At 44.0% G+C, this 18861-nt stretch overlaps 1 protein-coding gene across 4 annotated transcripts in view; it reads left to right on the plus strand.

Moving 5' to 3' along the window:
• Window positions 1-2521: 2521 nt before the first annotated feature.
• LOC139468128 (sorting nexin-14-like) overlaps window positions 2522-18861 on the plus strand; it is a 90383-nt gene continuing 74043 nt past the window's right edge. For all 4 annotated transcript variants that reach the window (XM_071249886.1, XM_071249888.1, XM_071249887.1 and 1 more), the window contains exons 1-3: window positions 2522-2683; window positions 7095-7215; window positions 7509-7588. In XM_071249886.1, coding sequence (XP_071105987.1) covers window positions 2586-2683; window positions 7095-7215; window positions 7509-7588 — 299 coding nt within the window. In that variant the 5' untranslated portion in view covers window positions 2522-2585. The remainder of the gene's footprint in view (window positions 2684-7094; window positions 7216-7508; window positions 7589-18861) is intronic.

Raw genomic sequence — 18861 nt, forward strand, 5'->3', positions numbered from 1 at the left:
GAAGATGACACACCTCCACTCACGATGACGCCATTTGCGATGACCCTGTGCCCACTGAAGTCGTGCTAGCCAATGCCATGGTTGAAGAACAGGACGACGTGCTGGTCGGCGACATCTGAGGTTGTTGGAAAGGAGACGTCGGATCACAATGTCCCGGCTAATGTGTCGATTATGTGTTATGGTCTGTCGAGCACTTTCACTTGCAGTTAGGAACGGATGTCGCTGGTGTTGACGGGTAATCTGCCGATCTTGTGACCCTAGGACGACCGCTCCGAGGAAGGTCATCTGTGGTCTGTGTAGCATTGTATGGATGCAGGAGACGGTAAACTGTGGTTATGTTAACGTTTAAATTACGGGCAACATCTTGGACAGACTCTCCAGCTTCCAAACGTCCGATAGCCTGGTTTCTCTGAATTGGAGTTAGGCGTGGCATTGTTGACCAAGGAGTGGTAGGTCCAAGAATCGGCCACAGTTTTATACCCACTACAGATTGTGACAGTTCCTGCATTTTCGATTTCGCGAGAAATGGGTGCATGATACCCACAGATTCATTGAAATGGTGCGTTTTGGCGATTCATTTTTTATGTTGCGTTTTTACTCGGGGCTTCCAAAATGCAACCAAAAATATTGATAACATCATCAGGCTTCACTACATGCTAAAACTCGTATCAATTCATGGTTCCGTGTTTGTTACCTATTTGCTTAAAACCACTTGCGTTTCTTTTGCTAGTGAGAATAGATCCTCTAGGGGTATAATGTTTCTGAAGAGAACGTTTCCGGAAGAAACTGTATACACAAGCTCACTTTCGTCTTTAATATCCAATATTGAAACTGGTATAACATTGTAGAAGGAGCCTCTTGACATGAATATTATATGGAACAAGCTAGAGAGAAAATAGGCATCAACGGGAAGATGTTCCCAGCCATGTTGTCTCTGTATAAGGATGTAAAGTTTTGTGTGCGACTAAATGGACTTGAAACGCCGCGGTCTAGTGTAACTCGTGGACTGAAACAGGGATGCCGCCTTGTTTTGTCAACGACCTGCTCGAGATTCTGAACAGCATGGATTTTGGCATCTTCCCGAGACAAGGACTATAAAAGTCCAGTTTCCACCCTTGCCGAACTAGACTGGAATTCCGGAGTTACTTTTGGCTGGACTAAAGAGTCTATATGCAATCAAAATCGCGTGACGAACAAGACATCCGGTTCGCAAACAACATGGATTTCAGCGTGCAGATTTCGGTCGATTGCAGGATTTGGAGAGCATGTGTGCCGGCAACTGGGCGTCGACAGATATTATGCAAATCTTTTGATGTTTTTAATCGAGGTGCTCAAGTGATCTGATGCACTTTGTGACGTAAGACCCGTTTTGTTAAATTATAGATCTTGATTATCGATCAGATCGTCTTCACTGGGCACCGCCATTTTGTTTGAAGCAAATGCAAGTGATATGAGAGGTGGAATCTGACTGTCAATAGTAGGGACATAGAAGGGACATAACTCGTAATAGCCACTGGTGGCGCTAAGATCGAGCCTGGAAATTCAGCTAAGTTCGGCAAGGGTTGAAACTGGACTTTTATAGTCAGTTAACGCCCTTGCTTCGGAAAGATGGCATTATAAAACTGGCTTCAGCCTAGACGAATATATGCACAAACATACATACACACGTCGCTATATACAGTAATTTTGGACGCGACGATAAACACAATTTTGTCATGGAACATGTAAAACGCAGAGAAACTGATGTTCACTAATGCACCGTATCCATGCACTTCTATACATAAGCATGTATATTTGAGTACGTGAGTATACTTGTCATGTGAACACATTTACTCATGAACAAATTGGCAACAGCATTGTATTCTGAAGTTGACGCTGTTCAGGATACAGCACTAGCAACTATTATGCGGACATTCATAGCTGGTCGGACAGTGTTTTCTTTGGGTTTAAATTACTAGAAAATTTGTGTACAGATAAAAATCAAACACATGTTGCTTCATGCGTAAATTTCTTAAAGGTAACTCTCTTCTCATTCGACTTGGATTGGAAAACAACCTGTTTCATGTTTCAAGTCGTGAACAGGCACCACTTTAACCGTTCGCATACCTTATTTAGCTACACACCTACTTTAATGTTCATGTGAACGCATAGTACAGTTACATAAACACACGTATGTATAGTTACACGTGTGTAAAATTACTTAGTGTGTAAATGTGCATGTCAACGGGGTATTTTTTATGGGTTGATATCAATCACGCAATCGTGAGTGTTACCTCAAAGTTAATGGATAAGTTTATAATAATACAAACATAAAATATGTATTATAGCATATCTTGAGGAGGCAACATGCAACTGGAATGAATAATACACTGGCATGTTCCCACAAATCCTGCTCAGACTGAGCAGTGGCCGTCAAAAGGTACCAGCGAACATATGGCACCGTGTGTTGATCCTTCTTGTGGTTGTTCGCGATTAAGAGATAGAGTTGTCTCCCTGACATAGCTCTTCCGTCAACATCTGGAGGAGGAGGGGGCAGATCGATCAGTTGTGAAACATATTATGTGAAACTTATTTCCTTTTTAAATATGATACCATGGTATATTTTAAAATTTTACGCCCAGAAGCATGTCAAGTTCACTTCTGGAACAGTTGTGTTGCTTATTCTCACACTGATCTTCTACAGGTATGTTGTGGTTTTGAAATGTGTTGGGCAGCAGCACGCACCTGTCAGACACTGAGACAGGTGATGTAGAGATTTACATGACTCAAAGAGGTTGGTTCATGCTGCATTTTCGTTGTGATAAAATATTGTAACACAGAATGAGATAATCATTCACATGTCTTCTTGAATGTGTCAAACAACCTGGCACAAACTCACCAATTTCCAAACTAGATCATACTCAGGGGCGGAGCCACGATTTTACATAAGGGGGGCTTCCACTAGTGTCATTTGTAACTTCAGGGTTTGGTGGGGTACCTACCCCAATTCCTAACCCCCAAATCACAAACACTATATGTAAACTATTATTCATAATGTTACTTTAACTCAATCAACATTATTGTAGGAAATGTGCATACAAAATATCATCAGATGTGGCCACCCCCAGAACCCCGCCACTGGATCTGCCAGGGATACAAGGCTACCAGGGGTAGAAACTAACATTTTTGGTCCACTAGTCCTTATAATATTATAACATAGATCTATAGCAAAACCCTTAAAAATGGCAAATATCTACTAGGCCTTATGATACCTTAAGGGGCACTGATCTAAAGCAATTCCCTGGGACTGCTTGTTGCCTTTGTTATTGTTTTTTTCCCATGAGCACCCGGATGATATAGCAGAAACCTAGACTATTTCGCGACCTGTGCTGCGCAATTCGTAAACACATTTGTCACTTTTATTGATAGTATGGGCGTATGGTCACATTGATCAACAAAATGAAATACAGTTTTGGAAATAATAAGGAAATGTAGGTATCTTTGTGGGTATATAGCATCGGTAATGGTGACGAAGTTTTGATAAGTCATTTGCTTGGTAATTGTGTGATTTTCGTTTACTCTGTTTTGACTTGCAATACAAAGTAAATATTTTTCCTGAGCATTGCTTATTTTATCGTGTTTATATTTTTACAGTCAAAATGTGCAAAATTTTCACGTAGGAAATTTATTAAACGCCTCAATATTCAGTTATTTTACAAACTGACTGAAAAATATGTCCATCTGTATCACTATGATAACGAATTCCAAACATTTTTACGTTTAATATCATCACCATGAGGCTGAAAAAATGTTGCGATGAAAAGTACATTTCTATATTGTTTGGCTTCTAATCCTACATAATAATCTATTGTGATGTTTTAGGCCCTTTTGATCGTCTTAATCAATCTTAATCATTCTGTTAAAGAAATGGACACATTTTTCAGTCAAAATGACTGAAAAATATTTACACATTTTATAAATTGCCTGAGAGAATCACATTTTACAAATTGACTGTAATATATACACGCTTTCAAAGGAAAGTCTTTTGAAAACAATGTCTATTATGCATCGAAGAATTTCCCAACCAAGACGTAGATGAACAAGAATCTGTCCAATGCTACAGCAAATGAAGGAAAACAAAATGCAAATATCATAATTACAACCTACCAAATTTATGTGTATATTTTTAGGCAGCTTCCTTGTTCGCTGAATGTATCCGTGAATATCCACACAAAGGAACAATTTCCCACATGTCAGCTGCTGTATATAGAAACTAATTCGATGTCACGTTTCTCTGTAACAATCAAATATTTTAAAATATATATATCGTTTCGGGATATTATAAACCGCGTTCGTTTCTGAACTGATCACTTAGATTGTTTCAGGTGTTTCACATAGGTGTCAAGTCTCAAAGGTCGGCTGAGAAAACCCACGTGACAATTATTTTCATAACGTCCACGGTTCCGAAATAAAATCCATTGAGTTAGATAACTATGAGCAACCAATCAACGTATTATCGGTTAACCCTTTGAACAAAGTATGTTGTGTTTACATCGGCACTTCACGCCATGATATGAGTGTATTCCCTTTGTTTTAGTAAACTTATACTTGTAAACACTTACTTTTGACATATTCACTGTGCAAGATAACAGTGATTAATCAATCAATGTATATTCTGTTTGATGACTAGGAACGATTCGTTGATTTACAAAAATGTAAATCAACTGATCAATCATCTCTTGCTGGGCTGCCATGTGCATATAACATAACACACATTTTACCTCACTTCAGACCTGGATTTAGTTGAATAATTACCCCAGACACAATAAATGCCACATTGGAACCTTTGTCAGGTATTCTGAGTGGTGCTACCACTAATTGTACCTGTAATAGATTCATTAACAGAGAATCAAGTGAATGACGACAAATACACAAGTGTAGGGTTATACCAGAAAACGTGGATGACAACAAGGGAGTAGTAATCGTATTGACGCAAACTGAAATCTGAGGATGCTTTCACTGCATGGATACTTTTTTAATATTATAAAGCTATAACAATAAGGGGTATTTCCAAATGAGCTCCACCTTTCTTTTTGTCTGTTTGTTTAGGCTGAAGAAATTAATTAACATGTGCCCTTTATCGAAATCTTTATGGATCACGGTTAACCAATCAGTGTTCAGACATGAGTAAAACAAACATTGCCTCCAAGTTTATTTTGCTGTCCTTGCAGACGGTAGCCCAGTCTCTTGTCACGTTCAGTTGCGTTGCGTATCATCCGGGTACTCACGGGGAAAAAACAATAACAAAGGCAACAACCATGCAGTCCTGGGGAATCGCTTTAGATCAGTGCCCCTTTAACTATTTGGCAGATTGGCAAGGACTATAAAAATAGGACTAGTGCCACTTTGTAACCCTTGGCTAAGCAGTTTTGTGAATATGGAAACAGAATGAATGCTCATGGGGTGGTGTGTATCTAGACATGTAACCAAGCAGCATGATCCACTTTAGCCGAGAGCGGCGATGGATCCTATAGTCAAGACATGACATGTCTAATTGACTGCAGAATCCCATTGCGGCTCTTGGTTAGATCCACTTTTTATTTTTATTTTGTTGGAAAAGTCTCAAAGTCTTATTTCTGTCATGAAGATGGGGGCACGGGTGGCTCAGTCGTCTAAGGCACCTCGATGCGCTGTGCAGAGTTGCGTCCCTTGAGAAACCTATGATTGTGTGTTCGAATCCTGGTTCGCCCTGATTATGTTTCTAGGTTTGTCAGCACCATACCCATGCTTGTGGGTTTCACCAAAGTGGTTAACGTCTGAGACCTGCATCACTTCGGGCTTTCCTCCCACATTAAGCTTACACGCCATGATATAACTGGAATACTGTTAAAAGCGGCATTAAACCCAACTTACTCACTCACTCACTCTCATGAAGATACCAGATTTATTTGCTCGCAAAGCTGTTTGATGAGTAAACACTATTGGCAATGTGAATGTTGTAAAAACTCTCACAGTACAAAAACATATGTGAGGTGGATGTAAAAACCTTCTAGCGCCCTTGAGCAGCAGCTTGGGTTGTATACTCCACAGGGAGTTGACCATGGTAATTGGAATGCCAAAGTATCAACTGGTCGGGGCACAAATAAAAACACATTTGAGCAGATAATAGTACCTACATACATACATACATACATACATACATACATACATACATACATACATACATACATACATACATACATACATACATACATACATACATACATACATACATTGGACTAGGACTAGAAATTGGCACTAGTCCTGTGCCAAACTGTCTAATAGTTAAGGTATCATAAGGACAAGTAGAAATATGTCCTTCTTAAGGGTTAGTATTTGCACTATTGGTTATGTATGAAAACATATTTATTTCAAATATATAAGTCTTAAGGCTTAAGATTTCACAATTTTTTTGGCATAAAATTCAATGTAGGTGTATGAAAATAATATAAATAATGATTTCAACTTCCAAATACTACTGTTGCTAGTGGAGACCTCTTTTTTTCTCTGTAGAACTTTGTGATCAATGATTTCCCAATTATTTCACAGAATGTTTTAGGGATATTTTCCAGATTAATGTTGATAACTACCTACATGTCAGTGTGATAGCATACATGGTCTTGAGGCTGTTTCAGTGTTTCACAGGAGATCTCTCTATTATTGAATGCAGAAAATAGGAAAATATTATTTAAGAATTTTGATAGTTTTAGAATTTAACTAATTCTCTAGACTGATATTTCAACTTTCAATGAGTGAGAACTTTGCATATGATGTTCAGATATACATGATGGTATGATATTTTGTTTTTTATTTTAGTTTAGTCAGACATGATGATCTAACATTGGTACAAATAACGAATGTGTGAGAACTGAGCAATCATAGAGATAAGTGTTTCTTCTGTTTTATCACCAAGAAATATGTAGAATGTATGAATATTTGATTTAGGAAGCCTACTGACAAGACATGGATGAAATCAGCTAATTGAACATCACCAGTCTTTACTTAGCTGTTGATATCAGGAATGTTCATGTTGTTTATGTTTGTCATTAAAACAAATGTGCACTTTGTCATTGCAGCTATCTGAAATGGTTCCTGGCAGTATGGTCATTTGTGGTTGGCATGGCAGTGACCTATGTGTGTGTCAGTCCCAACACACTGCTGCCAAACCTGTTGCCTATGTACAGCAGGAAGAAAAAGGTGAGGGTTATTATTTTGACTTTTCGATAGGATGAATTCATGTTCATGAATATTATTCCATCAGCATACACATGTTACATTTTTGTATATACTATGGCATCATGATGACATTATGAAGATATATAAAAATGCACGGGCCTAAGATTGTGATGTAAGAGGAACTCTGTTAACCATTGTCTCCAGTAAATAATCCCATATGAGAATTTGAAGTATGAGTAGAATTTCCAGTACTACCAAATCAGTTTGATGTGAAACATTTATCCAAGCGTGACGATGCAAAGTCATATTTACAGCTGTCCTCCCAGTCTGACGAGCTGACTCTCATGAAGACAGTGTGTACTGTCTGCGGTCAGAGGAAGTGCCCCAGACACAGGTAACACTCTAGTTACATCTCATATTTTGTACTTATCCTGCATTACTCCTTATTGCATATTACTGCTTGTTCCTGACAAAGAGCTGTGTGAAGGTCTTTGCTTGAAGAAGTTGTTCCAACTAGCTGAGAGGCCAACCCATCACGCAGCTCCCACGTGACCAAAGGAAGTGACGTCATGGATTACTCTTGTCACTTGCTGAGTCAAGACCTGTTTTTTGCTGTAGCATAAACTTGTTCAAACCCTCATGTGTTTGCTATTTGAGTTAATGTTTATTGTCTTTGTGTTGTGCCTACAGTTTGTATTGTACATTCTATGTTTTATAAACATGTGCATAACATTTTTTGATACTTACTGGTGTTTTCTCAAAAGAAAACAATGGATAATGCCAGGTGTCTTGTTGTTTCAAGTAGCCGTCTTTAATATTTTCCATTGGCGTACCCTCGCAAGTATTTTGTCTTCGTTTGTGTGTTGTCTTACGTTTGTTGTTATAATTGTTTCATAAACCCACACAGTGGAATAAACAAATTATAGCATACATAATCGGGCAGGGACGACTTGTGATTTTACACTGCTTCATGCAGATATCATGCCCTCTTGCTCAAAGTGCCGGCGTAATATGTCGGCGTGGGATCCCCACCCCCTTAATTGTACATCTCAATGTCTCCAGGGTCATCAGTAAAAAGACTGTCTCCCGCTTTCCAACAGCTTTTAAACAGTACCTCCATGTGTCCAGCAAACAGAGAACGCAACAGGCAAGGAAACAAGATGTTGGACCATTCCGAGAATTCGCCCACCAACAGATCGGCCATCTCCGACGACTAGCCCCCCTACTATCTTGATTGTCGGGTACCATGGTCTCAGTCTCTATCCAGAGCATCTGACGACCACTACCGTGTCTATCTTTACGGTGGCAGCCACCACCAGGACGCCCGGCATGGTGTTCGCTTACCAAAAGACGCCTATACTATCCACAGGACAGACACTCAGTCTCCCACAGGCGCCCCCGCCTACGGCACAGACACCCATGATAGACACCTCTCTCTTTAAAAACATATCTGTCATCAGGCATGAATGTCCCCATCTTCCCGAGGCAAGAGAGTTAACTGACTTTAAAAGTCCAGTTTCCACCCTTGCCAAACTAGACTGGATCTCCTGGGCTCGATCGGAGCGCCCCCAGTGGCTATTACGAGTTATGTGGCTTCTGTGCCTCTCATATGAACCAATCAGATTCCACCTCTCGTATCACTTACGTTTGTTTCAAACAAAACGGTGGCGCCCAAGTCAAGATGATCTGATCGATAATCAAGATCTATATTGTGATAAAACGTGTCTTACATCGCGTAATGCATCAAATCGCGTAAGCACTATGATCAAAAACATGAAAAGATTTAGAAAATATCTGTTGACGAGTTGCATGAGTGCACATGCTTTGCAAATCCTGCAATCGACCAAAATCGGCTTGATAGTTTACGAACCGGATTTCGATTTCGGTGTGCGATCTTGATTGGACTATGCATAGACTTGTTAGTCCAGCCAAAATGTAACTCCATAATACCAGCCTAGTTCGGCAAGGGTGGAAACTGGACTTTTTTAGTCAGTTAACTCACTTGCCTGGGGAAGATGGAATGTCCCCTCTACCTCTCGTTACTCTGTGGACTTTGCTTCCCCAAGTACATCTTCACGTCGGAGTGACAGTCGATCATCTCGTCGGGGTCTGCCACCAAGGAGCCGCTTGCCTGTTCAAAGACGCTACAGTGGCTATCATTCCGACTCCTTGGAGGGCGCCTTTATCCCTTGTTATGATGACACCCCCTCAGACTGGGCCTAGACCAGGATGCACACTGGTTGGCGGATAGATTGGAGACAGTCGATCCCTCTCCTGGCCAAGAGGTCGATAGCAAGACAGCCATCTGGTTTGGATCCTACCTTGATCCAAACGAACCCGCTGATCAGGGACGTGACCTCCGCCCTGGATGACTTCAGTAAGCTCACTCCGTCCTTCAGGCCTCCACGCTATATTCGAGGCAAGTACCCAGTCCACTCTCTCCAGGTCGCGGACCACGCTCATACCTTAGATGCACCGCATCACTGGGTCTAACCGCTCCACCTCAGTACGAGTTTCTGACAATAAACTCGCCTACATGGAGACCGAGATTCGCCATACTCTCAAGCCTCTCTCACTGATGGCGTTGTCCTCCAGAGCCATTCTTCAGGACTTGTCGGAGGATAACCCTGATAGGATCAACCACCTAACCGCCGTCGTATCCTACCTCCAGCAACAAGTAGAACATATGCACTCCCACATGTGCGTCGCCCTGATTGAGCTCACTACCATGAGGCGCCTGGGCTACCTTGCTCTGTCGGACTGGGACCCAGAGTTCAATAGAGACCTCCTGCATCAACCATGGTCCTCCTCTGACCAATTTAACGGACAGATCTCAAAGACACGCTCCCGAGTCTCAGCCATTTCCTGAGACGAGACAGCTCTCAAGGTGCTGGCTAGGGTGTCACATCCAGCCTTCGCTAAGGCGTCCCAGTCTGGCTCATACCAGCCTCGACGCAACACCCTCCAGCCCCAGGGACAGGGTGCCACCTCAACCTCTCAGGGCAGAGGCAGAGGAAAAGGCAAGTCCTTGGTCGCATACCAGTCCCGCCGCAGCCACCCCAAGGGAGGTAATGCTGACCACAGGACTTCAAGTGAATTGCCAGACAGGCACGACTAGGACCTCCAGTTGTTGACACTCCAGTAGGTGGAAGACTGGGTCAATTCTGGCAGCATTGGGAGATCCTGGGGGACCCTTATGTCACCAACATCATCCAACACGGGTACAAGCTGACGCTTATGGATGACCCGTCACTTACATCGTCCCCCATAGCGGACACCTACCCCCCTACCCCACATTAGCTACTAAGCCAGAACATCACGGCGCTGCTAGACAAGGAAGCAATAGAGGTCATACACGCCCCAGCCATAACATCAGGCTTCTATTCACCTGTCTTCCTAGTCCCCAAGAAGGACTCAGACAAACACAGGATGATCCACAACCACGCCGCTTTCAACAAACGCTACCTGGCACGTCCACCTTATTTCAAAAGAAAAGGATGACCACCCTCAGGTTACTGTGATCCTGGATCCAGGCACAGGATGTACTCATCGGCCTGGATATCGAGGATGCCTACCTACATGTCCCTATACATCCCGACGACCAGAAATTCCTTTGCTTCATCTTTATGGGAGTCCATTATCAATGGGTGGTCTTCCCATTTGGAATTTCTTCGGACCAGTGGCTATTCACACGGCTTACCAAGCCAATAGCCTCTTACCTCCATCTCCGGGACATTCAGTTCGAGGCATACATAGACGCACCTCCTCTCTGTACCCAGAGACTAGTGGGAGCGCATGCAGTTGCACCAGACTCCAGGCCTCCACCTACCACGAAGGACTTGACCTACAGAATAAGGCTCCAACTGCGCCCAGTTCAGATATTCATGGCTCCCTACATCAGGTGCCAGGACCCCTCGGTATCCATCGTCCTCCCAGATCACCTCAAGCAGCATCTCCGGTGGTGGACGGTACAGGGATTGGGTACACACCTGGAGGAACAGGTCGCCTCGGGTCTGTGGTCCGCCAATCAGCTCCTAAGGCATATCAACAACCTCGAACTGGAGGCACTTATCCTGACCATCGCTCATTCTGACCATATCTCCTGACCACTTATCCTGACCATATCTCGGCCAGGCAAGGTCGCTCCCACAGAGTGGAAACTTCACCCAGAAGCCTTCGCTCTTGTTTGTCGAGACCATCGCTCATTCAAAGCAGGCCCTCAGACATGCCCGGCTCTCTATCTTGACGGACAACATAACCGTCATATGGTGCCTACAGAACCAGGGAACGACTCGCTCGACCTCGCTCCTTCAACAGACGTTCCAATTGTTTCACCTGGTGGAACATCTGGGGGTCCAGTTCGTTCAACACAATCCGGGGTGCCGAAACAGCCTAGCTGATGCACTATCTCGGCCAGGCAAGGTCGCTCCCACAGAGTGGAAACTTCACCCAGAAGCCTTCGCTCTTGTTTGTCGAGACCATGGTCTCCCCAAGAGCCAGAACTACTAGATCCCGACCTACATATTGCCGGTCCCGGATCCCCAGGCTTGGGCTTTCAGCGTCCCCTGGGAAGGATTAAGAGTGTACGCTTTTCCGCCACCTGTACTCCTTCCCAAAGTCGTCCAGAAGATCAGATCGACACAGAACCTTGATCTGACTTTAGTCACGCCCTGGTGGCTGGCGAGGGCTTGGTTCGTCGACCTCAGAGAGCTATCCGATTCCAACCCACTCCCAGATTGGCCAAACCTGCTGATCCACCCTCACAGAGGACCAGGACCAGACAAGTTATATTTTCACGTCTGGTCCATTTACAGAGAGCACTGAACGCCAAAGGCTACTCGGACAGAGCGGCTAGGGCCATCACGATGGCGCATCGTCGGACCACAAGGAGCCTCTATGACGACAAGTGGCAATCCTTCGAGAGCTTTTGCAGGGGCAAACAACAAGACCCCACATCTGCATCGCCTCAATTCCTGTCCGAGTTCATGCACTATCTTCGCTACAAGCGTAAGCTTGAGGGTAGTACCATCACGACCTACCTTGTGGCGTTCAACTCCGTCCTGGCAGTTCCGGAAGATCGGTGCATGATGAAAATCTCAGATCTCCAAGCAGGGAGCACACGGAGCCGTGCATCCTAGACTGTGATGGGACTGCTTTACCAAGAATCAATTCCCATGACAGCCAGATAGATCGTTCCTCATCTGTCCACTATCTTCGATTGTGGGCGCGGAAGATGAACAAGAGCTCCATCTATATCAGGTTAGAGCACTCAGTTGCTATGTCAGACTATCCAAGGAACGCCATAGACAACGACGACGCCTCTTCATACCGGTACCTGCGACCTCGCAAGCGGAAGACAGAAGCAACACGATCGCCCTCTGGCTTCGAGCCATCATTCTCCAGGCCTACGAGGCCGTGGGATTGGACCCCCCAAGCTCCATCAATCCGCATGAGACCCGGGCGGTTGCCTCCACGATGGCGCTACACAGCAACTGCTCTCTACGTGCCATCTTGGAGGGGTGTTTCTGGCGACCAAACACAATCGTCGCCAGTCACCATATGCAAGACGTTGCATTTTAGGATGTGCAAGGCACACACAGCTTTGTCCATTAGTAGTGGCCCAACAGGTAACCACGACTACACATCACTACCCTCGCCTCCAGTCCAGAGCCGGCATTTCCACCTTCCCTGGCGTAATGCCCTGGACTAGAAGGTTCATGCCCCACTTGCATGCGACTCGGTACTCCAGTCTAAGGCCTTAACTTGAGGGTTATCGTCGATGGCTGTGTAGTACCAGGACACAACGCTTACCTGACTCTTCCCTTCCATGTTATGGTCATTGATGCCGACCATACAGCCAAAGACAGGCTGAGGGAACAGAGTCTGGAAAAAAAGATGAAAGACCACATCTGAAGGTATGCCCACTACCGATTCCGCATTACTGCATCTAAAGGGACCCACCCATCGCAGAGCTGCCTCCCCTTAATGCCTTCCGATGTCTGGACTCCTGAGTAATGTGAGGATGCGTGACGTCACTTCCTTTGGTCACATGGGAGCTGCTTGATAGGGTTGGCCTCTCAGCTAGTTGGAACAACTTCTTCAAACAAAGACCCAGCTCTTTTCTCTGTCGAGAACAAACAGTAATATGCATTAAGGAGTAATGCAGGATAAGTATACAAATAAAAAAGATATCTAGGATTTAACTAGAATTGATAAAGAATACTTTATTTTGGATTATTCATTTTCTGGTGTTTCAATATGCTGATAATTTACATTATATGATGTTATTCTTGTTATTTTTTATCTTATCCTGCATCACCACCTCAATGCTTCTGAACAAGGAGACGGGAGGTGTGAGAGGTCCTAGCTACAGAAGTTGTTGTACCCACTAGTTGTGTGGCTTCCTTCCTACCACAGCTATCACGTGACCGATAGTGGCGACATCACACACAATCACATCACTGCTAGTCATCGCCCTATAGATGAATGAGAACTAAGCTCCCCAGCTTGAAGAACCAGATAGCATCCTCTACCTATCCTTTTGTTTATCCTTTGATTGCCAATATGTTCTCAATGATGTAGTTTATAGTCTTGTGGACTAGGGTGGTCCTTTCAGGCTTAGGTTAGTGTAATTATTACCTGACTCTGGCTCTTTCCTGGCGCTTACTTTGCGTGTGTTGTACCATCTTGTTTTTGCCACTTTGTCATCTTGACATGTCTTTGATAATTCAATATGTCTATCTTAACTCTTGTTTAATGGGCTAAATACCTTTCTTTCTGTGCTTTCTAACTGTGTGATTATACTCTTTGTATCATATTTTTTCTCATAAACCTTTCTAAAGATTTAGAGTTACAATTACATGCCTATATTTCTTTGATGACATGTGTGTCTATTCTGCTTACAACACTTGTCTAATCCTTTGAATTTATACTCACACGCAAAAGAAACGCAAGTGGTTGTAAGCAAATAGGTAAATAATTGATACAAGTTTTAGCATGTAGTGAAGCCTGATGGTGTTATCAATATTTATGGTTGCATTTTGGAAGCCCCGAGTAAAAACGCAACATAAAAAACGAATCGCCAAAACGCAACATTTCAATGAGTGAGTATCATGCACCCATTTCTCGCAAAATCGAAATTGCACGAACTGTCACAAACTGTAGTGGGTATAAAATTGTGGCCGATTCTTGGACCTACCACTCCTACTGCTCGACAGACCATAGGAACACATAATCGACACATTAGCCGGGACATTGTGATCCGACGTCTCCGTTCCAACTACCTCAGATGTCGCCGACCAGCATGTCGTCCTGTTCTCCAACCACGGCATCGACTAGCACGACTTCAGTGGGCACAGGGTCATTGCAATTGGCGTCATCATGAGTGGAGGCGTGTCATCTTCTCTGATGAAAGTGGCTTTTGTGTCTCCCATGCAGACGGAAGAGTCAGAATTTGGCGGCGTCAAGGTGATCGTTTCGCTGACAGAAACGTGGAAAGGGATCCATGCGGTGGACCTAGCGTCATGATATTGGCAGGGATTGGATTTAATGCGAGACTTGGACCCATGTGCTTTCTGAATGTTGGTCAAGGTCAGGGACACGGCGTCACTGCCCCCACACACCCCCACACACCCCCCCCCTCATGACTTCGCTGTATATATCAGGGTTTTGAGAAAATGACACACCCAACATGCCCACAGGCATTCCTGCTGTCTCAGACCTTTCATTTCTTCCAGTTAGTGGATCGACTGCACATGAGGTTCATCATCCAGCACATCTCCGGTTGTACCAACATCCTGGTGGACACACTTTGCAAACCAGACAAAATGGCTCCCATGGAGTGGATGTTCCACCCCAAAGCCTTCACTCTGGTGTGCCAGCGATTCAGCCTGCCATTTATCGACCTATTCGCCACCAGCTTCAGCCTGCCATTTATCGACCTATTCGCCACCAGCGAGAATTATCAACTGCGGACCTACATCTCCCGACCCTCTGGCTTGGGCGGTCGATGCATTCAGCGTTCCCTGGACAGGTCTAAACGTGTATGCTTTTCCGCCACCTGTACTACTTATTAGGGTTCTGCATCAGATCAAAAACACACCGAATCAAGCACTGCTTTTGATCGCGCCTTGGTGTATGGCTCAGAATTGGTTCATGGATCTTTCGAGATCTTGCCAGTTGCGACCCTCTTGAACTCCCAGGGTGGCCACACCTACCGGTTCATCCCCAAAGTCTGTTGCCACTCCCAGCTCGTTACTAGAGTGGCGAAGGCTATTGCTTTAGCCCATAGACCATTGACACGCTTCCTTGATGATTTTAAATGTGTTTCATTTGGATCTTTTCGTAAGGATAAAAAACAGGATCCTATGTCTGTGTCACCAAAGTTTATGTCTGAATTACTTCTCCACCTCCGCAATAAGCATCACCTCAAGGGTTAGTTCAATAACTACATATCTGGTAGCCCTCAACTTGGTGTTGGCAGTTCCAAAGGAACGCAAAATGACTGCGATCCCAGAATTTCAATCTGTCTTGCGGCCTTTTCATCTGGAAGATCAACGTGCCAAGTTTCATCCCTCAGCTTGGGATTTGAATGTGGTATTGAAGTCTGCTAAACATCAACTCCCAGGACAGCCGGATAGATCATTCATCCTTCCCCCTTTATCAACAATAGTGGGATCCGAAGACGAGGATGAACGACTTCTCCGTGCACAGTTTGAGCCTTAAGAGTTTTCCTCTGTCAGCACCATGCTGTGACCATCCCCGTGGCTGAGGGGGTGACTGCAAGCCCAAATACGAACACTTACGACTGGGAACTCCCACCCCCAGCCGTTCAAGGCGTAGAAACCCCTGTAGGAGAGAGAACTTGGCAGAACTTGGCTAGAATGGGCAGAACTGGCACATCCTGGGGGACCCATACATCACAAACAGCGGCTACATTTATATGCTGCTAGACTAAATGGCCACAGAGATTACATACATGCCGACAATAACGCCAGGCTTCTACTCACTGATATTCCTGGTCCCTAAGAAGGACAAAGACAAATATTGTATGATTCATACTTTCGGATGACCACTCTCAGGCTACCTAAGAAGTCCTGATCAGCCTAGACATCTAAGACGTTTACCTGCATGTACCAATCCGACCCATTGACATGAAATTCCTCCGCTTTTTCTTCGCGGGAGTCTACTACCAATGAGCAGTCTAAGATTTGGAATTTCTTCGGCCCCGTGGCTATTCACATGCATTACGAAGCCAATAGCCACCTACCTTCATTTGAGGGGTGCCCAATTTGAGATGTACATCAATGATTGCCTCCTAAACAGCCTCCTTCATTAGTTGGACTGGATTATCAATTTCCAGAAATTGGAGCTCACCCCTGCATACTATCTCCAATTTATCAGACGCCACTTTCAGACCGGCTGTGACCTCTCTGTACCCAGGGTCATGAGGCGCTGAATCCAATGCCATCTCCTCGCTGTGATACAACAACTCTCCACTAATGACCGGCAGCTCAAGCATCTCCTCACATCAGCGCTGGACCTGACGTCAAGAGGATGGCTTCACCTCCGCCCTATACAAGTGTTTCTCACCCCTTACATCAGGAGCCAGTACCAGTCAGTCTCCTGTGTCCTCCTGGACCACCTAAAGCCACATCTCCATTGGCGGACAGTCTCAGACTGCGTCTCCTTGACCGAGCGAACAATTTCATTACACCTCACTCCAAGGATGGGGAGCACCTCTGGAGGGTCAAGTCACCTCGGGGCTGTCGTCTGCCACTCAACAACAGTGGCACATCAACAACCTACAACTGGAGGCGCTCATCCTGGGTGTCTCACTGGATGCAGATCCTCGATCTGACCTTGATAGCGCCTTGAAGGCTGGCGAGAGGCTTCTTCTCAGAGCTCAGAGAAATCAGACCCTCTACCAGGGCCTCTAAGACAACAAGTGGCGTTCCCTCAAGAGTTTCTACAAGGAATAACACCAGGTTCCTGCCACTGTGTAACCCCCAATCTTGGTGGAATATCTACTATTCCATCACACAAACACCATCTGAAGGTTTGTACTCTCACGACCTACCTTGTGGCCCTTAACTCCATCTTGGCAGTTCCAGAAGATCGGAAAATGACCAAGGTTCTGAAGCTACAGGCGCTATTACGCTCTTTCCGTCTGGAAGATCAGAAGGCCAAGTTCAGACCTCCTTCCTGGGATCTGACAGTGGGGTGCTGAGGGGTGCACCGTTTGAACAGCTTCACTCAGCTTCATACTACAACCTCATAAAAAAGACCATCTTTATTTGGGCTCTAGCAACAGTGGCACAAGTGAGTGAGCTATATGCACTCGACATCACTTGTGTCAGATTTGAGCCAAGAGCACATGGAGCTGTTCATCTTAGGCTGTGCTGGAAATTCATTGCCAAAAATCAGCTCCCAGGACAGCCTGATCCTTCATTATCCTGTCTCTATTATCGATAGTTTGGCTAAGGACGAACAGGAGCTCCTGCTATGTCCGATAGCGGCTGAATTCAGTCCTAATACAATGGCCCTGTGGCTATGTGTCCTCATCCTCCAGGCCTTTGACGCATTGGCTCGGTAAGTCAGTATTAGATTTTAATCCTGTTTAATTCTTTTACTGCAATGATACCTGGACATCATGAATAACAGCCCTCCGCCATACGGTCTGATTTAGATGCATTAAGGTGTAATGCAGGATAAGTTAAAAAATCTTGTAAAATCCTAGATATTTTTTGTTTGTATACTTATCCTGCATTACTTCATCTGGAGTGGCCATCCCATTGCTGAAAGCTGACACCCCTCAGTGCCTTCAGATGCACTGTTTTAGCAGTAATGTGCTGTTCAGTGATGGCACTACTTCCGGGGTCACATGAGAGCTGTGTGATAGGGTTAGCCACACAAACAGTTGGAATAACCTCTTCTTCAGCAAGACCTCTCACAAGCTCTTTTTCTCTGTCCAAGAACAAGCAGTAAATGCATTGAGAAAATAAGTATACAAATATAAAAAAATATCTAGGATTTTACTAGAATCCTGTGGGACAAAGGGTTTTAACATTTGTCTTTTAAACATACATTTTGAGTAATTTATGAATGAAATAGATCTACACATTATAGAACTTTGCAATGTCTTTATGGGTTTTTTTCTGGCAAAAGAAATTATATTTTGTTTTAAAAAAAACCAACAGGAGTATCTAAATTATTAAAAGATAATTATTTGATACCAAGTGATTAAATGTTTAAAAAGAAGAAACTGCTGAGATAAACAGCATGGAATCTTCTGGGTTTTATTTAAAGTATGCTTATTTAAAGAATGAAATAAATAAATGGAGTTCCCAGCTCATTTGAGTCGTTAGAATGTAACTTATTTGGAATATGTTGAACATTGTCCAAAATCCACTGTCCACATTTTTTGCAGTTAACATTAATTGATTTAAGTTTACTATATCAATATGAAAGAGATGTACATTTTTACCACAATAATCGTTATTAATCTGTTGCTGGTGTGAATAGCATTGAGCTGCTGGCTCATCTGAGGCATCTAGAAGGCACATACCCTCTCACCACATTTGATTGGTGTGATGGAGTAGACCCTTTAATACATCATTGATATTTCAAGAGATGGCGCACATTACCGATGTTGCTCATATGTCAGTT

Source organism: Haliotis cracherodii, unplaced genomic scaffold (assembly GCF_022045235.1).
Source record: "Haliotis cracherodii isolate W230 unplaced genomic scaffold, xgHalCrac1.p SCAF_2, whole genome shotgun sequence".
NCBI lineage: Eukaryota > Metazoa > Mollusca > Gastropoda > Lepetellida > Haliotidae > Haliotis > Haliotis cracherodii.